The 22,405-nt window shown below is 39.0% G+C and overlaps 2 protein-coding genes across 3 annotated transcripts in view; both read right to left on the bottom strand.

Moving 5' to 3' along the window:
* Positions 1-9,646, bottom strand: part of RNF123 (ring finger protein 123) — a 112,811-nt gene extending 103,165 nt beyond the window's left edge. The window contains exons 1-4 of the mRNA XM_087955030.1: positions 9,507-9,646; positions 6,752-6,860; positions 4,874-4,958; positions 691-770 (exon numbers count right to left, since the gene is read on the bottom strand). Of these exons, the coding sequence (XP_087811156.1) occupies positions 691-770; positions 4,874-4,958; positions 6,752-6,833 (247 nt within the window). The 5' untranslated portion in view covers positions 6,834-6,860; positions 9,507-9,646. The remainder of the gene's footprint in view (positions 1-690; positions 771-4,873; positions 4,959-6,751; positions 6,861-9,506) is intronic.
* LOC113415775 (NACHT, LRR and PYD domains-containing protein 3-like) lies at positions 9,640-22,076 on the bottom strand. Of its 2 annotated transcripts, none has more exons than XM_026673315.2 (7): positions 21,860-22,076; positions 18,975-19,261; positions 18,011-18,031; positions 15,528-17,235; positions 14,635-14,721; positions 13,355-13,522; positions 9,640-12,078 (listed from the first exon to the last, which is right to left on the bottom strand). In XM_026673315.2, exons 2-7 carry the CDS (start codon positions 19,240-19,242, stop codon positions 11,979-11,981), a joined length of 2,352 nt encoding a protein of 783 aa, XP_026529100.2. In that variant the 5' UTR covers positions 19,243-19,261; positions 21,860-22,076; the 3' UTR covers positions 9,640-11,978. The 2 variants fall into 2 exon arrangements, with proteins under 2 accessions (XP_026529100.2, XP_087811149.1); XM_087955023.1 differs by having other exon boundaries at positions 21,831-22,030.
* Positions 22,077-22,405: the final 329 nt, after the last annotated feature.

Here is a 22,405-nt window from a genome sequence, read left to right as displayed (position 1 = left end):
TCTTTACCCAAAACAGTTAGGGTAAACAATGTTATCCCTAACAGTTTGCATAACTATGGATGGTGTAAATTTTTTCCCAGCCTACCATACAAGATAACAGTCATAACCCATCTCCTTTTTCTCTTGCAGCCTTATTGCAATCCATAAGAATATTGAACTGCGGACTTCTCACTGCTCTCTAAACTGGGTTGTTTGCTTGCGGATGTTGTATGTTAAACAGGGCTCTGATGACGTTACCTAGTTGGGTGATGAAATGTCTGCAAGCAAGCAACCAAGCTCAGGGAGCACTAAGAATTCTATTAGCGTTTATTGCACGTAAAACCCTTTCTACACTCTTTCAGTGTCCTCCTCATGAGCTTTATAGCCTCTTATTCCCTGCTGAGTGAAGATCAAGTCAGATGATCAACTTTGCACAGAAGCTGTCTGCTTTCCAGACACAATTACTTTTCCTCTTCAAGGGAAACATAGCATGTTGAAAAGGATGAATACTAGTACTCCAGTTTACTACAGATTATCTGAAATTTTCCTGCTGGTTTGCATTCAGCAAAGTTTGTACTAACTAGTGAGACATCCAGCTAATTCTTGTGACCCATATTTTGAGAAAGGCTACCATACAGGATCAAAAAAAGATAAGGTTCATTTTTCCTAAAATGCTACTCTGTTACTTTAACATAGTAACCAGATACCTACCTTGACCATCTTCTGAGCTGGCATTTTCTGTTAATAATTGCTCTATATGTTCTTGTAGATTTTGAAATGATAGATGTTTCCTAGGAATAAAAAGAACTATTTTTAGGGGCTCTGTATGATTTTCTATGAGAGCCAGTTTGGTGTAGTGGCTAAGGCATTAAGCTAGAAACCAGGAGGCTATGAGTTCTAGACAGCCTCAAGCATGAAAGCCATGTGGTTGATCTTGGGCCAGTCACTTTCTGGAGATAGGAGAAAGGAGGCAATAGCAAATTACTTCTGAAAAACGTTGGCAACAAAATTGCAGGGACACCACCGAACAGAAGAAAAAATGAGTTTCCTCTGAAGAGATTTGTATAAATTATAGATCAGATTTCCTAAATTATTTCAACATTATCCTTGGCTAAGTATAGCAATTTAATAAAGCTACAGTCATGTAAAAAAGTAAATTCATCTTGTATGAAGTTTTTATTCCCTTCTTTTTTAAGATATGTGGTCATATAAATATTTTTTTCAAACAGTATATAAAGAAAATGTAATTGAACAAAATATAAAAATTGAAAATTGATTATTCAACAAAAAATTAAATGAGATATGCCATTTCCTTCAATACATAAAGTAAGGACATTCTTTGCTCTAATATCTGCTATTGCTCCCTATGATAGAAACAACCTGACACTGACTGGGAAGCATTTTTTTCCCCACTCCTCCATGCAGAATTTTTCTAGCTGAGGATGTTTTGGGGGATTTTTTTGCATGTACAGCCCTTTTCAAATCATTCCACAGCATCTGGATAGGATTTTGACCCAGGCTTTGACTTGGCAATTCCAGAACTCTTAATTTCCTTGGTAGGTTTACTGGAATACTTAGGGCCATTGTCACATTCAAAGGTCCACTTTCAGTTCATCTTCAATCCTCTAACAAATAATCTCACATTATCCTAAACACCTTCTTGCACAATGAAGAATTTAGTAAGCTGCCCAGACTATGATGCAGCAGAACAGCCCCAAACCATAACATTTCTACAACCATGCTTTATAACTGTTATTCAGATCTTCTGTGAAATGCTATGTACGATTTTGGCCAAACATGTCTTCTGGTATTTTGACCAAATAACTCTATCTTTGCCTCTACTGTCCAGAATACACTGTCCCCAAAATAGTGGTTTTTGCCTAGGTGTTTATACTGTAAGCAAACTTTAGTCTTGCCCTGAAGTTCTTTCTGGACAGCAAATGTTTTCTCCTGGCACACATTTGCATATAGATCTAATCTGTGCAGCTTCTTTCTCATGGTAGATTCGTACACTTTGATATCAATAGCAGCAAGCACTAATTGTACATCACATAATGACATTTTGGCGTTCTAAGATATTTCAGGATCATGTGTTCTGCTCTCAGGCTGAACTTCCAGGGACAGCCTGGCCAAGACAAGCAGGCAAGTGTTGCAAATCTTCCCCAATTGGTCTTCTGGACAATGGAATGATTGACAGCCAGTTATTTGGTGATCTTTTTAAATCCATTTCCAAGCTCATAGACATCTATAATCATCTTCCTTGCGGTCCCAGAAAGCTTTCTATCTAGGGATGATACCACACATTTCAACAACAAAGAACAAATCAAATTAAATGTCAGAGATTTCAATAAGACAAGTTCCTCCCAGATCCTCTCTAATGTTGTTCAAATAATTTGCACTTGATTCTAAGTTTAGATATTTGAGGTAGTGAGAAATGTAGGGGTATACTTACTTTTTTCCAAATACAAAATTTCCATGTAGGTTTATTTAAATTGTATAATTGTCTATAAAATGTAAATGGTGCATAATATTTGTTATATTATACAAATGTAATCTATTGAAATATGTTGAAAAAGTTAAATATTTCAATATTTCACTTACTTTTTCACGTTTCTATTTATATACAAGAAAACTCTTCCTCCAAGGGATTAAAAACGAACATTCTAAAATCTTCCTATAAAAATTGATGTTAATAGACCCTATGCTATTATTTTGACATTGCAAAATGGAATAGCAAATGTTGCATCATTCACTGATAGAAGAGATGTTCCAAAAGAAAGCAATTACCTCCTAAACTAATGATTTGGCAATACTTCTCTTCAATTCTGAATTTTGTAAAATGTTTGTACATATTCAATATGCCAATGGCAAAATGATTTCCAACTTCCCACTGAACTGACACAAGTGAAGCCCATTTAACTGTGATCTAACAAGCTAAATGAAATCCATGAATTACATAATGTGCCACATCTCTCTAATAAATGTTTGCATTCCAGAGGAAAAAATGTTTGCCAGAATATTTGTAGAATGATAGCAACTGATAGGTTCATATCACAGGGGGGTTGAAGAAATAAGCATCTCAATGGGTTGGAAGTGATTTTTAAAAAATAAATTACCATAAGTCTATTAAATAATATTGAAAGTTTTATACAGCTTCAGTTTCAAAATAGTGGGAAATATGCTTCCAAAAAGCACCTTTGTTTCTATCCAAATTATCTCTATGTCTATGACCTTAATAAACTGATCAAAGAAACCTGACACAGAAAATTTCTTAACTCAAAATAAAAAATATAGAAATGGAATACTTAAAGAATAAACATTCTGGGAAAGCTGCAGCAAAGCAACAAGAAACCACTCCAGTCTTCTTCCTGATAACCTCCCCTGATCAAAAGTAAAACGGGATGAAAGCTATTTTTAACAACACTAGCAACTCAGTTGTGAGTTCAGTTGCTAAGTATAATTTGACCCTAACAGATCTTTAAATAAAAAAGTACAACGTGCATTTGTCCTATATGAAACTCTAGCAGCATTAGTACTGTGCTGAACTTGCATGTACTATCTAGGGACAAAAATAAAGGAATTTTCATGTAATTATATTTGAATTTAACATATAAAATATGAAATGAAAAAGCTTTTCTTAAGGCCTTATGAACATCTTATTAGCTTCATAAAAAATCTATATATAGATCAAGAAACCATTGTACAGAGAGAACATATTCAACAAACTGGCTCCAGGTTGGTAATGGAATGAAACAAGGCCATATGGTGAAAATGTATTAAGGGGAAGAAGATTGATAGCTTTATAATTGAAGGATGAAACAATAACAATATACACTACGCTCATGACACTATCTGAAAATTGAAAATGCAAAGAATATGCAAACTTTAGTAATAAAAGGAGCTGAATGAAAAAATGGAATCAAGATTAAATATAAAGATTGCCAAACTAATAACAGATACAACAACCAACTAACTAACCAACCGACCTTAGAACTGACAATGCTCATAATGAAATGAGACAATGTTTCTAGGATGAACCATCAACAGTAGAGAATAAGCAGACAAGAAATATGCAGCAGAGCAGCACTTGGTAAAGCAGCCATGAAATCTTGAAAAATATATTCAGGTGCTGTGATTTGTCTATGCCTACAATACATGTAACCCTGTAATAATTCAAAGATGGACTCTAATGAAGCAAAATAGGAAAAGTATTGTTATTTTTGAACGTTGGTGTTGGAGAAGGCTCCTGAGAATACAGAGGACAGCCAAGAAAACAAGCCAATGGCTTATTATCAAAGAAATAAATCCAGAGTTCTTACTCAAGGCACAAATGACAAGGCTCAAATTATTCTATTTTGGACACATTATGAAGACTCAGCTCAAATGCTGGGAACAGGTAGAAGAAAAGAGAAGAGACAACCAGCAGCCACGTGGATGGACTTAGTTGGAATGGAGATACTGAAAAATCTGAAACTAATTAATTTCACATCATATTACAAATGTTATTACAAGTCTCAAGAACTATAAATATTTGCAGTTACTATTTAACATTTATAAAGCACACACAATTTTCTGAGTGTTGCATAGATATTAAAAGATACATAATTTAAAGCATTATTGGCAATATTTAAATAACATACAACCAAATTTACACATATATTAGGATACTGTAGAAACGAAGAGGATTTTGTTGCCTCTCACACACCTTTTCAAAATGAGGAGGAAGTCCTACACAAATATTATAACAAAAATACTTGTATATAATATATAAAACAGATTATAGATCCTGTTTTATATAATGTCAGCACTGAACTCTTCCTGCTAAAGGTTTACTAATCAGTCAGAACCAAATAGTATGATTTGCTTGGTATTTAGTAAATTAAGAAGCTACTACCTGCATGCAGCAGAAGGTTGAGTTCCATCAGCACTGGGAAAAATACGATGAAGATATTCATTCAGGAGCTTGCTGTTCACTATTCCTATGACAAGTAGCAAAACCCAAGTCAGATAATACCTCAAAGATAGTAAATGTTACTTTCAAAGATGTGACAAATGCTTTCTAGTTGAATTTATTTCTTCTTTATAATTTAAAAGAGTATAATATAGTATTCCTGCATGACTTCCAATTTCAGACAAATCAGGATAGAGCAGAATGATCTGCCTAACTCTATTTCTGCATCAAATAATCTCACATCCATTCAATAAGTCTTGCTCATAAATGTCTAAAACTAAGTAAAGGCTCGCTTAATTAAAACTACAGGGTCTTCTGTATTTATGTGAATGAAGAATTAAGAAGCATATTTTCCTCCACACTGAAAACAGCTTCTATGAATGCTCTTTGATAAAGAATTTATTGATTAATTTTTCACATTTTTGAACCGCCCATTGTCCTCGGTAACATCTTCCCTGTTTTCTCTGAAAAGAAGACCCAACTGGAAAGTAAGCCCTAGCATGATTTTTCAGGATACTCATAATTTCAGTCTTACCTCAAAAATAAGCCCCAGTTTAAGATCCTCAACCAGATGGACACATTTAGTTCTGTATTTCCCTGAAAATAAGCAGGGGTGGGATTCTACCGGTTCTGTCCGGCTCTACAGAACCGGTAGCTCTGAAGAGCAGCAGACACAGAACCGGTTCTGTGTCTGCTGCTGTTTTGGCCCACCCGCCCGCCCTCTTACCTGTCCTTTATTTCCTGCTTTTTCAACCACAGCTGCTCTGCACGGCACAGCTGCGGTTGAAAAAGCAGGAAAAAGGGCTTTTCCAACCGCTGCGTATCTGCACGCAGCGCCGCTCAGCTGTCCGGGCAGCTCAGCAGGTTGTAAATTGCACTTGTGCGACTCGCGCATGCGCGCACAACGCAGAGCAACAGAATCGGTAGTTATACTGGTCGGATCCCATCCCTGAAAATAAGGCCTAACCAGAAAATAAGCTCTAATGCATCTTTTGGAGCAAAAATTAATATAAGACCTGGTCTTATTTTGGGGAAAACATGGTTATTGTACTTCTAGGTAGTGTATAATAACATGTTAAAATGTAAAAACAGTATATAAAAAGTAAAAATTTAGAAAGTTTACAATTAAAAAGAAGCAATGATTAAATCTGTTACAAATTAGTTAAAAAGGCAAAGGGGGGGCTCTCAGAGCACCAACCAACGCCATGGCTGCATGCTCCTTTGAGCTCCCCACAAGAGACTGCAGAGTCTATTTTAACTCCTTTGCTGAAGGACAGGAGAGTGGGGGCCTGTTTCACTTCGGGGGGGGGAGATTCCAAAGGACCGGGGCAAGGGAAGAGAAGGCGCTCTTCCTAGGCTCTGCCAATTGGAATTCTTTAACTGATGGGGTCTGCAACATATCTTCCTTTCTTTAGGGTGGAACAGGTTGATATAATGGGACAAAAACAGTTCTGTAGGTAGCTTGGCCCCATGCCATGTAAGCTTTATAGGTCACAACCAAGTATGTGCCATTATATTTAATATTCAACTAATGAGACTGTATTTACACAATTTGGAAAGCAATATGAATCAATATGCTTTCTGAAACTTCCTCTTCTTAATGACGAGTTAAAAAATAAATGTCTTTTTTGTATCTGATTACCTTTTTTCCAAGCTGGGATGTTTTTTTCCTACTAAAGATTTATAATTTTAGCTGATCTTCCAAATCAATCTCAAATAAAATATGTATCTTTGTATTTGACCTTTATATAATTGACTTAGAACCAAAAGAAACCTACAAGGTAAGTAACTTCTCCCCAGAATCCACAATATTGCTCCTACCTGCAACTTTTGACTTTTCAGACTCGGTGCTTAACCTGTAATTCTTCCGAGGAAATGCTGTGCCAGAACTTCTTGATGTCATAGTTTAGGACAGTATTAATGTCACTAACTTTGAAGATAAAACATGAAATAAATTAGAAATTTGTAACATTTGTAGGAAAACTGCTATCAAAGATTTTAATGATCCTAACAAAACTCCTGAGAATAACATAAATAAAAGTATATTTTTGCATTTTATTTTCAGTGTCATTTTTCAGATAACACTTTCTGGCATGCAAAAGACACATGAAAATCCATTTCTAAAAATGTGCTATAAAAATGTAAAAAAAAAACAAGTAATGTTTTTGAAACATTTTTGGAGCATCTAGACTTAAATAGAATTAATACTAAAGAAGAATTGGTAGCTAGGGTGGAAAAATAAACTCATAACTTTTAAGTTATTTCATTTAATACAAATAGAACAGATTAGTAAAAATGAAAAAGTTGCTAGCAGACCTAGTAAAACAACAAAAATTAACATTTAAACATATAGTAGCAAATACTATACAAGAAAACTGATTTAAATTAAACCTATTAAAATTATGAGAATAAAAAACAGGGGGGGAAAGCATATTCAAGAAAAAAATGAGAAGAATGTACAATATATATAATATTTACGTAAGTACAAAAAGTTGATAAGTAACCAAACAGCCACCAAGAGAAAAATGTGACTTATGCTTTTTATGGAAACTTGCTTTAATAGATATTCATTATTCTTCATTATTCAAAGTAATGCTTTTCATAGAACATGCAAGCATTAGATTATCCCGAGTTGTATTTGTTATATATCTAGATCCATTCTCAGTACAAACACATAACAATAAATTTCAAGAACATTTGCCTCACAAATGTTTATGGATGTGAAGTCCTCATACAACATCCTAACAACACTGTCTCACCATATGAAGCAAGGACATTTCAAGTTCCAAATACATCTCATTGAGACCATCATCATCTTTATTTAAACTTACACAACAGCAAAAACAACTAACTTTTATCCTCATTTAGTAACATACATAAGCACATACAGTAATTCAATATTGCCTTCACAACACAGCACAAAAAGTAACTTTGGCAACATTAGTAAACAGTTAATATATATCCACATGCTGACTGAAGCATAATGTAAAAAACTAGGCTAAGATTGCAGTGCTGCTTTGAACTACACTACAAGGCAGAATATTTTTTTTTATTATAGATCATATGTTTACCTGCACAGTATATTCACAAATACTAAACATTTCTACTAAACCTATCCTGGCTGATGGAAATGTGAGCCTTTGACTCAGTTTTGAATGCCTTGAAATTTTTTTTTTGCAAAGTTTTTTTTTTGAAGGTGTTTGCCCTTGCCTCCTTCCTATGGGAGAGAGAGACAGAGAGGAGAAAGGGAGGGAGGGAGGGAGGGAGAGTTGACCAAAACATGAACTAATACATTAGGTTAGGTGTCTATTTGAGATGTTCCCACTGTTAAGTTCAGTTAAGACTTATTTCTGCCTATCAGCAGTTATATGAATAGCAACTCAAATTGAATAATGTGAATAAATTAATTTTTACAAAATTTAATCCTAACCTTAACTTCTGGTTTAACTATGTTTACTACCAAAAATAAATGTAAACTAGGGGAAAGAAGCCATACTTAAATCAGTTTTCTCTTAACAGCTGAACATCCAGGGGAGAATTCTCTCCCTGTGTAAAAACAAATTACATTTAACTTTTGGCACATGCAAGTGGGAGCCAAAATCACAACTATAGTTTTGAAATATTACTACAACAAACCAGCATAATAATGCAATAATTTTGGTTTCCAAATAATGTGTAAGGTTGTAAGTATAGGGTTATGTTTATTTTGGGATTTCCACTGGAAAACAAGAAAAAAAAATCAGCTATCAGCCTTGCATTGAAACACCTGCCACAGCCCATGACCTTTTGCCCGATTTCACAGTTGCCCTTTCAGCTACTGGGAGGTTTGTTGTGCTCCAAACTCCTCCAGTTTGGCGATCAATCTCATCCATACCTATTATTGGTAAGGAGCCCCCATTGAAATAGACAGTGCTTACTTCAGATCAAGCCTTAAAATCAAAGCAGATTGACTTCCCACTAAATTCGATGGGCCCACGAAGTTAATACTCTTCGAGAGCCCACTGAAAAGCGTTTTTCTCTGAAGGGCGGTCCACAAGATACTTTTTTTTTTTTCTGGTTCTTCCCACGCTACTTTGGGAAGGTGACACAAATGAAACACGTTTTTCCCGGGTGCCGCTCGCACGCCAGGAACTGAAGGAAGCAAAGGAAGGCAATCATCAGGCTGTGGACTGGGGGGAGAGGAGGAGGAGGAGGCTGAAGTGGAACAGCCTTCGCCTGCAACTCTTCTCCCGAAAAAGGCCTCCCTCGGCCGGCTTCACGCCAAGGGCAGGACCGGTGCAGCAACCAGCCTCGCCTCGGACTGCTCACCGGGAGCCTCCCGGCCGCGAGGCTGGCTTCCCACCGAGCCCCCGAAGCGCCCCACCGCCTTCCCCGCGCGTGGCTGGCGAGCCGGGCTCGCTTCTCCGCCTTTAAAGGCGAGCGGGAGAGCAGGTCAGAAGGCGCGGCGCTCTTTGCCTCCCCAGCTGACCCGCTATCCGGGCCTAGTCGCAGCCCGCGAGCCGCCTGTCGACGGCAGCCGCCCCTCCGGCAGTGGCTCCCCCGCACCCAAGAGCCGGGCACCGCTGCCACTACTCACCGCCGCCTCCACCGCACGCCTGGCTCCCTCGCCAAGCCCCGCCGGCAGCGGTTCCTCACAACATCCGCCCTGCTACGGAGCGCCAGCTGGGACACACCAAGCGGCGGCACAACCGCAGTGGCTGGGCGGGTGGATTCCCTCGTTCCACTGGCAGCGCCGCCCTCGAGAACCAGCTTGATCTCCCGCGAGCAAGTACCGTAGCAGCGTCCTACACACCGCGGCCGGGTCCGACCCTTGTCCCTTGCCTCCTCGGGGAGAACCCCAGGCTTCTCTGCAGCTGGCTAGCAGACGATGCTCTCGCTTCCCCCAAGTGCTTGGCTTTCAGCTCCCCTGCGGTAGCCCGATCATTCGAGACGCATTACCTGAGCACGTAAAAAAGGATCCCGCCTAAGGTCTGGAGTAATCCGGGCGATCACCGGACAGCAGCACACAATGTCATAATTTTCCATCAGAATTGTAAGGAAAAGCAAAAAACAACAAACCCCAATATATTCTACCCTTTCAGAGTTGAAACATCAATGATGACCTATGAAATGTTTGCTACTTTAAAGAAGAAAAGCAGATCTCAGTGGCAGGGTCACAAACTGTAGCTCATGAGTCAACCAAGTGAAAAATGAGCCAGTTAATCCCTTGTGGACACCTAATTTTTATTGTTTTGTACTGGCTAAATAAAACAAGACCTCAATTTATGGCTCAGGAAGTTGTGTGAACCTAAATAAGCATGGTTTGTTGAGTATGCTAAATGATAAATGTTTTAAACCAGTGGCTGAATTCACACATTAAGCCACAAAGTACATTATGGCGTCCTGTATTTATAGATCACACTGATGGCTTGGTATATTATGTAAACCAGAGCGTAATATGGTTGTTAGTTTTGGTATAATCTATGCCATTATAGTTCGTAAATTTATGATTCAAACTGTTGTGAAAATTATGGGGGAAAAACTATCTGGGTTTCTGACCAGGCTCAATTTATTATATTTCTGGTATGATAATGTTAGGAAAGATAGAAGGAAAGAGAAAAATGAGGATCACTCAGAGCAAAATTGATTATAGTAGCAGTACATGCATCACTGGAATATTTGAAAGGACCAGGTTGGGGACAGATTGTCTTGGAGAAAATCACTGTGGATTTTCCACTACACACCTCCAGGAAATTCCTAACATGTTGTTGACAATTTTCTCCTTTAGAGTATAAAGGAAGGAACAAGAGCATCACCTCTTGTACTTCAAACTAAACCAAAGAAAATAGAATAGCAGGATCATTGTAAAAGGAAGGTGAAATCCTCTTTGATTGATGACTTGACTGATCTTGTGAAAACTAAAGCTGTATTAAACATGTGTCTTGGAATACAAAACAGTGGAATTCTGTGAACTCAGAACAATGGTAAATAGGATTTCCATGGCAGGAACAGCAAATGGAAAAAAAGAGCTACATGGATATTGTTCCTTCTCAACTGTAATAGAAAAGGAGCTTTTCAAACAATTTTAGATGTGTGGGTTTTTTGTATGTGATGGTCTTAAAAGAGGAGGTAGACTTTTTTACAGAAAAGCAACTTAACTTTTTTTTTAAAGATAATTTTATTGAAATAAGCCTAAGACATGTTCCTGCTTCAAGCCAGCACACCCTGTCTTCTTGCTGCAAAGTCAAGGTGCATAGTATCTAAATCGCCAATCTTACTTGGGCAACTGAAGCAAAGTGAAATGCCCAAGCAACTCTCTCCATTCCTTGCTGTCAGTAGTAATTGACGGTGGGAGGAGGGAATAGTGAATATTGGAATTTGAAAAGTTTCATAATTCCATTACGAAATTCTATCAACCCAGGATTCGATGAAAACAGGCAGGTTTTGTTATCTGACCAGAAGCACTTTAACATATCTTACATCATTCTATTTAAAGACAGATTGTCTCTCAGAGAAAATAATTGGCAATAATTGATTAAGGCAAACGGCTGCTATTCAGTTTTGCAGCAGAGGATCATTAAATCTGGCAAAGAGATGACTAATCTGGGGTTATGATATAATAGCTCATTTTTATATTAGAAATTTAAATCCTACACAGTGGAGGATTTAAATACCCTACACAAAATACCCCAAGATGTGCTATGATGTTCTAATCTATGTGATATGTGCTAGTAGGTTCTACTCCTGTGATATTAACTCCCTCATTACTTTTTATCTATATAGGTTTAGCTTTGGAGGATTAATATGCTAAGTAGCTCAGTTTCAAATTTTTCTCATTGGCAGCTGACCTCAGAGAATACATGTATTCAATTAAACAGAAAAAATAACTGGAACAAATACAATTTAAATAATGGAATATTGACAGAACTGTGTTTCCTACATTACTTCATTCAGTATTAACATTTCACAGGAACCTCCACAGTTGTGTACTGATTGTAATAAAGCCCTTCATTGGATATTTATAATTTACATGCTAGGTAAATTGGCCACAAAAAGCCACAAAATACAGTCACATCCATAAGAGAAAGTCACGTTGCGATTCATTTATCTTCTTGGCTTGCAGATCCAGGCATCTTTGTCCTCTTACATTAAAGCTGTTTGAAAACAAACTGAAAAGAAACAAAAGCAGAAGGAACAACGATTTGCTGGAGATGAGGCCAGGGTTTGGTACAGGTAGTCCTTGACTTATGACCACAATTAAGCCCAACATTTTTGTTGCTAAGCAAGGGAGTTACGTGAATCACATCCCATTTTATGACTTTTTTTGCCACAGTTGTTAAGCGAATCACTGCAGTTAAGTGAATCATGTGGTCGTTAAGTGAATCTGATTTCTCCCATTGACTTTGCTGGTCAGAAGCCAGCTGGGAAGGTTGCAAATGGTGAGCATGTGACCCGGGAGAATGCAACTGTCATAAATACATGCCCAATTTTTACTCACACGTCCATGGAAATGTTGCAATGGTCATACGTCTGAAAACCAGTCATAAGTTATTTTTTTCAGTCCTGTTGTAATTTCAAACAGTCACTAAATGAATGGTTGTAAGTTGAGGACTACCTATATGGATTGTCATGCCATCTCTAATTGGCCTTAATGGTACTTTAACCTATAGACTTAAGTTTCATTCAATTTCATGAAGGAAAATTTGCTTTATACATTATGTCAAATGAGAATTTTGGAAAAAGGCTCATGGGTGGCAATGGTCATCCTGAATGTAGTTAGGAAGGATGAGGGAGCCTATATTCAGTGGTGGGATGCTGCTGGTTTAACAACCGGTTGAGTGACTGTGCGCTTCGCCATGCCATTTTATTTCTTCCATTTTCACATTTTTAATTGGTGTGAACCTTTGTGACTAAGGGAACTAAGACTGTCTAGCCTAAGGAAGAAAAGGACTAGGGATGTTATGACAGCAGTCTTCCAGTACTTGAAGGTACTGGAATTTATTCTCCAAAGCACCTGAGGGCAGGAAAAGAAATAATGGGTGGAAGATCATTAAAGAGAGGTCCAACCTAGAACTAAGGAGAAATTTCCTGACAGAACAATTAATCAGTCTTGCTCCCAGTAGTTATAGGAGTTATGGGAGTTATGACTCCATCCCTGGAAGCATTCAACAAAACACTGGAAACCACTTATCTGGTATAGGATCTCCTGTCATGGGCAGGATAGATTCCCTCCATCATGATGTGTCCCTAATCCAGTCTTCTGATGATGTTCCCATTACCACTGTAAGTGAGTCTCCCACTCTTTGGAATGATCAACCCAATGGGTACCACCCGATAACTGACACAAACACTCCACTAGGTCTCAGCACCTACAATTGCAGAATAATATTATCCACTTCCCAGAAGGCAAGCCAAATGTTGTCTTCCAGCTTTATCAATACTCACCATAAAATAGTCAAGGTGGTGCAATTTTTCATCAAGTCTTGGATGAATGAGACAGAGTTCTCTCTGAAGGAGTTATCTTGAAGATCTAAACTGTAAAGTCTGTGACTAGTTTTGAGAACAGCACAAAGCTCTTGGGAACAAGCATCTGTGAGGTAATTGCGAGCAAGACTGGCAAAGAGAAAATTAGAAACCACATTACAAGTTTGCTCAACCTTTTTTGATAACAAAATCAGAACACACACATATAAATTCATGTTTGTGTGTGTGAGAAACAGATTATTACAGATGATACTCTCCACCCCTACCTCAATTTAACTAGTTATATTTGAATTAACCCTTGGCTGATGTGACAGAGTCTTCCTGGTCTGAATATCGCCCTATGCCTTAGACTTGATTCAGAAAATGTTACCACAGACACAAGCCAACACCAACACTATCTAGCTTGTACCCTTAAGTGATAAATGCATGGTGTTAGTGTATATCAATTAAACTAAAAAAAAATCACCTTGTCATTTATACTCACTGTGAAGCCAAACAGGCAGTTAATATTATTGATTCCCCTCCCAGGCTAAAATGTAGAGATCTCACAAAATATACAGCCCCCCTCCCCTACTGTCACATTGATGACGAGAATCATTGTTAAATCCCAATTCATAAAAGTATTCAAAACATTTTCCCGGGAACCTATGAGAAAAAACAGTCCATCTCAGTTGCATGTGGTCATAACACTGAGGTCTGTACCAACATAGAACCATATATAGAATAATCACATGTCATACATTACTAAATGAGGAAAAACCCACAAGCTCCTGTGGACATTATGTGGTCAAAAAAGACTTGAAGATTCAGCACAAGAAATGCCTAGCCTTCCTCATTAAGCTATGCTTCACCCAGCTCAAGAGGAACATTGGGGGAAAAATTGTAAGCAGCAGAAAGCAAACATCCAAGCAAATAATTCCTTTACCTCAGTTGACTGAGGGCAGGCCCTCAGGTGTAGCCTGGAATTGAAGATGATCTATAATCTTTGTATGTTTTTTTAGTAGTTGGCTGCTGCTCTCTAGCAATGGCTCATGCTATCCTCCCCCTGCCTTGCTCTTCACTTTCACATTGATTAATTGGCTGTTCTGAACATCAGTTCTGAGTAACTAATGCCTAATTACTTACTTTAGAATTTCACCCAATTGGCTGCTAGTTATCAGGATGGATAAGGATACCCAATTATTCCAAGACAAAATATGCACCCAACTTTTTAGATGTGCCTTTGCTCCCTTATTACTCACTTCAAATTAGCCAAATTACAACCCAGTTGCTTCAGAATGGTACAGAGAACATTCACTCCTGAGTCTCCAAGTTTGTTATCTCCAAACCTGCAACATGGTTAAAAAGAAGAAAGTGGATAATTGATGTAGCAATACTAGGGGATAGAATAGAAGACAAAAACTGGAAGAGATCACAAAGTATTAATTGAAGTTTAAAAAAATTATGGTATAAACTAGCTGTGATGGCCCCAGTGGTTATTTGTTGACCATGATCAAATGAATCATAATGACTTTATTGGAGTCTAGTCTTGTATTTATACACATTTTTAGTAATCCTCTAACATTGGTTAACTTTGGTTGTTGCTCAACCTTTATTACTGTCTAGCATAGTAATTAACACAATTAATTATCTCTAGTTAAAGTCTAACACATGTTTACTTCCTCTCTCTAATCCTTCTTTGCATTAGTGATTTTGTTTGTCTGAGTTGTATTTGCTTTTGTCCTTATCTGAGGTTTGCCATCAAGATAATGACCTTCCTGCAATTACAACTCTACAGTTATTGGCACATTATGAACCACACCAAAAAAATCTTAGATAGCACTTTACAAAATCTGCACATTGACAAAATTTCCATCTGTCAATTACAAAAGGCCACACTGTTTGGATCTGCACATATATTATGCTGATATATTACAACATCTTGGGAAGAACTCAATGAGTATGAAGATCAACACCAGCTAAATAACTGTCAGCTGTGATTTCATACTATTATGTATATAATAATTCTATGGAATAAATCATGAATGATTCTTTCAAAATGTGTGCAAAGGCAGGATCAAAGCATGAAAGACTCTTAAAAAACTCAGCTTCAATTTAAATTTAAATTTGGAAACAGAAAGAATGGATCACTTACTTTAAAGTTGTACAGTTCTTAATTCCTGGAGCCAAAGCCTTGATGTGATGAGATTTCAACCTGCAGGTATTTAAGATAAGGGAATGATCCTCAATTGTACTATTTTGCAGACAAAATGACAAAACTTTGCAGTCTAACACAGACAGCGTGTTGAAGGAAAGATCAATAATTTGGAAGTGATGCATCACACGCTTTGCAAATTCTGGCTCCTGGCTCTCAAACAAACAGTGAAAAAAATGTAGCAGGAAATAGTGTTGTTGATCAAGTTCCTTAGCAGCTACTTCTTCTGCTTTCTGTAATAAGAGAGGCTTTACAAGGTCAGAAGTTTTGCATTGTAGGGTTTGCTCAAAGAGGATGTGTGTCTTTTCATTTGTCAGGCCGAACATGAAACATACAGTTAGTGCAAAATGTTGATTATTTGGCTTCTCCCATTCAACCAATACTCTATGCAAGTCGCCCATAATGTGATCCACCTCTTTTGTTGACTCCGCTGGCAGTATATACCACATGGCAGCAAAAAACTCTTGAAAACAGAGATGGAAAAAACTGTAGAGACTGCGCCTGCCCAAACCTGTCCTGAAAGCTCTTTTCTCTAAAAAGAGGTCCTTAAGAGCTGAAACATCCAAGCAATGTTCCTTGAGATCCTGCTCTTCAAAGAGGATTTTTTGTTGCATTATGCCAGCTCTGGCCAAAGAACAAAGTTTTCTAAACTCATTTTGAGGGGAGGTTCTCCATCTGGGATTATCATGCTTAAGAAGAATATGAGAAAACTGCAAAAACACTTTTGTTGTGGTATCCAAGGTGCCTGCAATCTCATCTTCGGTTTCCAGTTTTATTTTAATCACAGAACAAATGATCCAGCACACCATTGGGATGAAGCAGATGGTGGACACTGCAACAGTATTTTCAATGAAACTCAGGGCAATATTAGCTTTCTTCTCCTCTTCAAAAAACTTGGAGAAAAACTCACGGCGACCTTTTTCTGAGAAGCCAACAATCTCGGTGAACCTGGGACACTTCAAGCAACCCTGCAGTCTCTCTAGAGCACCCGGCCTTGTGGTGATTAAGAGGAAGGACTCTGGCAAGAGTATCTTTCTCAGCAGGCTGTTTAAAATACTTTCCAAAGGCACCTTTAAATTAGGCTTCTCGCACAAGTTACCTTCAGATTCTAAAAAGTGAGAAAGCTCATCAAAACCATCAATGATAAAGAGCAGTTTTTCAGGGTAGGCTAAGATTTCTTCCACTGGGGCATCTCTGTCCTGACACTGCTCAACAATAAGTTCAGTCAAGCTGATGGCTTTTTCAGTGAAGTTCAATTCCCTGCAACGAATGCAAAATACATAATCAAAACTATCTGGATAGAGCTGCCCATCAGCCCAGTCCAGCATGATCTTCTGCACAGTTGTGCTTTTCCCAATCCCTGCAGGTCCTTGCAACACCACTGTTTTTGGAATTCCTGATTCATCAGGGTCAAATAAATCTTCAAGGTTGGTTGATAAATGACGGCTATTGGTTCTCAGGATTTCCAGATGCATCCTGCCAGTGGCAAGGAGTTCACGCTCCTTCTGCTTTTGGGGTTGATGCTTCTTGATAATAAGCAGCTCTGCATAGCATGAATTCAAAGGCATGCTTTCGCCACACAGACTGTTCCTTTCTTCTATATTTTTGCACTCTTCCTTCACGTATTTGGCATACTTTTTTTTGTAACCTAGGAAAGTACCAGAAAACAAAGAGAAGGCTCCATCATCTAGTATGATTGTTGTTCCTACCTAAGTGGTCTATCAAAAGAGATTCTCCATCTCACAGGATTTCTTCATAGCCATCTATATCATTCTTCCACAATTTAATACCTCCTAGCAAAGGCTACATTGACCAGGCACTAGGGTTTATGAGAGTTGAATATTTATAGAGGGCAACAGTTTTTACAGGTATTGACCACTGATTCCTCCAACAATTTTTCGTGTTTGTTTGTTTTGTTCACATCGTCTAAAGCAATAGAGGAATCCTGAAGCAGATGTAATGCTTGTCTGTTATAATATTTCAGAATAGGCTGGGTACATACAAATTCTAATTTAGGTTTTTTAAAATCTATTATATTCTAAATCTACCCTGTTATAGAGCTTCTGTCATTCATCATATATAAAAGTAGACTTACTTAGACCCTAATATTTGTTAGCAATGTGGCAAAAATTAAGCTAGACCTGTTCTCCCTGGCACAAGTCTCTAAATTATCATTCCTTCGTTACTCCAATAGTATCACAGCCAATACCAATTTGGAACTAATTAACTAGTTATAGCTCTGAAATTTTTAGATTGTTTTTAGTTTTCTACTTGAAATATGTTTCAAGTATCAAATTTTTATACACTCTTCTATAATGTCATAACTGTTCTCCCAAAATAAAGACAAAATTATGCATTTATTTTAGGGTTTATATACATTTATATAAATAATTGCAATGCCTTATAATGAGATGTTCACATACCTTGAATTTGATCCTTGAGCTCTGTAAAGGAAACATAAAAGTTAATTAGCACTCTACTCTTTCTTTCCTTTCTCTTTCCTTTCCTTTCCTTCTTTCCTCCTTTCCTTCCTTCTTTTCTTTTCTTTTCCTTTCCTTTCCTTTTCTTTTCTTTCTCATTCTCATCAGCAAATATGCCTAAATCAGCAGCAAATATACCAAATACTCCTGCCTACTAATTTCTTCACAACAACCCTGTGAGCGTCTATGGCTGAGAGTGACTGGTCCAAAGTCACTCAAGCAGCTTTCATGCCTAACGCAGTTCTAGAACTCACAGTTTCTTAGTTTTCTTGGCTTTGCATGGTAGGTGTGAGGAGCCAGAAAAGTAACATTTTAGTTAAGGTCTTACGAAAGAAAAAGGTGCAGTCACACGGCTTCCTTCACTCAAATGTATATTCTCTTAGTGCAACTCCCTTAAGGTACAGCTAACAGCTACAGAGAGATTGCCCGTACTGTAATACTCTTGCCCACTCTAGCTTGGGGTGTCAAACTCAAGGCCCAGGGGCCGTATCCGGTCCATGGGGTGCTTAGATCTGGCCCACAGGGCTGCCCTAGAAACAGCAACGGGCTGGCCTACGGCGTCTCTGCCAGTGAAAATGGAGGCCTGTGTGCAGCCCCCTCAGGCTTCGTTTTCAGTTGCAACAGCCTCCTTCCTCCCTCTGCCAATGAAAATGGAGCTTGGGGGGCACACGTGGCCCTCCCTAGATCCGTTTTTACTGGCAGAGGGCGGTAGGAGGCCGTTGCGGCTGAAAACAGAGTTTGGGAGCTTGTTTTCACTGGCAGAGCACCTGACATGAGTGACATCAAGCTGGCCACGCCCACCCTGTCCCCCAAGGTCAAACACAACCCTGGTGTGGCCCTCAATGAAATCGAATTTACCACCCCTGCTCTAGATTGCAACTCTAATTATGTTTCAACACATCCATACCTTTGCTGAGATTGGAAGCATTTTTCTTGCAACCCATGTCTTCCAAGATAGTTATCATTAGCGTAGCAGCTTTCTCTTCATAGAATTCGACAAGGAGCTCCACCAGATCCAACCGGTCTGCATTTTCCAACCGACCACGTGGAATTTTCTTTCCCCGAGGAACTGCTACGTCTCGCAGCTTAGACTTAAACATCTTAATGTCTCTTTCCTCAAGACATTCTAAAGCATCTACAAGCAAGTCCTTCATCTTTCCTCCTTCAGTGTCCATTTTTAGGGAGATAGCCGAGCTACAAGCACCACATGTTTTAGAGGCCAGAAAATAACAAAGTAAATATTAGGATTCAGAAAGGATTTTATATAATCTTGACAGGTGGGTGGAATAGAGGAATACCCAAATTACAACCTGTAGTGAAGAGGCATTTAACCACCCTGCGTTCATTAATCGCCCACCATGTCTGAGTTTCAATTCATACTCAAACCAACCAGGGCCAGGCTTGGGATCATGAACGCAGTCTTGTCTTCTTTTAAAACAAGAGCAGAAAAAGAACTTGGGCTGATGCCACATTTAACCAGGCCTTTGGTTTGGTTTGGAGCAGTACAGGTAATCCTCAACTTACAACCAAGTGACCATTCAAAGTTACAACGGCACTGAAAAAAATGACTTTTGACCATTTCTCACACAACCATTGCAGCATCCCATAGTCACATGATCAAACTTTAAATGCTTGGCAACTGACTCCTATTTATGACCGTTGCACTGTCCCAAGGCCGTGTGATCATCTTTGGCGATCTTCCAACAAGCAAAGTCAGTGGAGAGGCCAGACTCCCTTAACAACTGTGTTACTAATTTAACAACTGCAATGATTCTTTTAACAACTTTGGCAAGGAAGGTCCTAAAATGGGGCAAAACTCACTTAACAACTGTCTCACTTTGTAACAGAAATTTTGGACTCCATTGTGGGCATAAATTGAAGACTATCTGCACAGCAATCTGTACTATTCGAAACCATGGTGAAATCTCAGCTACAGAAAAATGCCAGAAAGTATTTTTGGTCTCTACAGCAGGAGGTACCTGACTTCTACCAGGTGTTTGCTAACCAAGTAAGAATGTGCTATATATGGTAGAAACAAGCAGGTTACATAGTCAGCTGGTGTTAACTTGAACAGTTCCGAATTTGGTCAGATACATTTTTGGAATTAAAAGTAGTAAAGTTAACTTTAGTCATGCCTTCTTTGTATAACTATTTACCTTCCCTCTATAAAATACCTAGAAGCACTACAATGGCTCCTTTGCTAGTTGTATTCCCAATTTGCCCCCTTTTTCAGGTTTATCCTTTATATTTTCCAACAAAATACAGTCACTGTAGTTTTATCCCTTCACAGGCAACGTTCTGTCCTTTATGTCCAAGGATTAAAAACACACATTCAAGTTTCTAAATGCAATTATATCTTAGTTCCCATTTTACTTAAAGCTGCTTTGCCAATGGCATGTTTCCTCTTATTGTTAGCGGATCTGTGGAAATGATTACAGGTAGTCCTCAATGGACAAGCACAATTGAGCCCAAAATTTATGTTGTTGAAAATTTTGTTAAATGAGTTTTGTGACTTTTCTTGCCACATTTGTTAAGTGAATCACTGCAGTTGTTAAATTAGTAACCTGATTAATAAGTGAATCTGGTTTCCCCATTGACTTGGCTTGTCAGAAGGTCGCAAAAGGGGATCCCATGATCCCGGGACACTGCAACCATCATAAATGTGAGTCGGTTGTCAAGCATACAGAGCTAGGGTGGCACAGTGGTTAAAATGCAGGCCTGCAGGCTAAATGACTGCACACTCCAGGAGTTCGATCCTGACCAGCTCAAGGTTGACTCAGCCTTCCATCCTTCCAAAATCAGTAAAATGGAGACCCAGATTGTTGGGGGCAATATGCTGACTCTGTTAACTGCTTAGAGCGGTGTGAGGGCTGTAAAGCCCTGTGAAGTGATGTATAGGTCTTATTGCTATTGCTATCCAAATGTGAATCACATGACCACGGGGAATACTGCAATGGTCAGAAGTGTGAAAAATGGTCACAAGTTACTTTTTTCAGTGTCATAGTAACTTTGAACAGTCACTAAGCGAACTGCTATAGGTCGAGGACTAGCTGTACTAGCATTAGCTTCTCTATTGGTAAGCAACAACAGCCTTGAAAGTTTTTCAAGGGAAAAAGTTGTAGAGCAGGGGGTCTTCAAATCTGACAGCTTTAAGACCTGTGGACTTCAATGCCCAGAATTCCTCTTCCAGTCATGTTAGCTCAGGAATTCTGGGAGTTGAAGTCCAACAAGTCTTAAACTTGCCAAGTTTGAAGACCCTTGTTGTAGAGAAACTAGGTAAGAAAGGCAGTGATAAAACAAGATTGGGAAGCCCAGACCTTGCAAAACAGCTGGAAAGAATACCATTCCTATCTTCATCCCAGCCAACTTTGCCATAATACCGGTAAACGCAAACTTTATAGCTGCTACAGATTTGCTACGTTATGGCTTTGCAGCTTGGTCTCCCTGACTCGCTCCGTCGAAAAATCTCTCAATGGAGGCGGCAAAGGAGAGGCTACCCACCACCGCCAGACCTTCCCCTCTGCCCCAGCGGCAAGAAACGAGCCTCTCCGCGGCCTTTCCCTTCCCTCCCTTGCTGGCGGCCATAGTTCTCAGGCATTTTCTACAAAGGGAGCAGCAGCCACCATCCTCTGCGCCCCTGCTTTTATCTGAACTGCGTTTCGGATAAACACGGTCCCCTGCCGAAACAGACCGTGGGTCGCCCTCCCCCACCCGCCCCAGGGTCTGCCGAGCAGAGCTCCCGGTTTGCTTTGTCCAATTCTACGTAGGCTCGGGCAACTCCAAGTGCCTCACCGGTCCGGGATGGCAGCCGAAGAAAAGCGAACCAGCACAAATCAGAGCTGAAGAAGCTCCTTGGATGAAAAGCGAAACGTATTCAAAGAAAAACCGGAGAGTCCAGTTGCCTCTTGAAAAAAGCACCTCTGGGAGAACTAGCGCAAAGCCAGCCAGATTTCCAATCCAGAGTCACTGTCCGATCACGGGAGTCGTCCTAGCATCCAAGAACGAAAATGAAAGTCTAAAGTCTGACAGGAAGGAGGAGAAGCTGAGGCAGAAAGCAAACATTTGGGGTTCGGCAGGCCCGAAAGGAGGTTCCCCTCCCCCCACCCTCAGCACTGCTCCACCGAAGGAGGCATTTAGTTTATTTTGAAGGCAGGGAAGCTACACTTTAAAAGCAATAAAATATGTGCACTGGCAGGGAACAAAGGGGATATATACAGTAGCATAATTGGGCACAAATTACAGACATTTCCCAGTGGGAATTGGTATGTGATACATCAGTGTTTCTCAACCTTGGTATTTTTTTTTCTGTTATTGCTTCTGTTTGAATCCTCCTTATCA

This window comes from Notechis scutatus, chromosome 2 (assembly GCF_049901735.1).
Source record: "Notechis scutatus isolate UNSWTSFEM ecotype Mainland chromosome 2, rNotScu1.2, whole genome shotgun sequence".
Classification (NCBI taxonomy): Eukaryota; Metazoa; Chordata; class Lepidosauria; order Squamata; family Elapidae; genus Notechis; species Notechis scutatus.
This window is presented reverse-complemented; position numbering and strand designations above follow the sequence as displayed.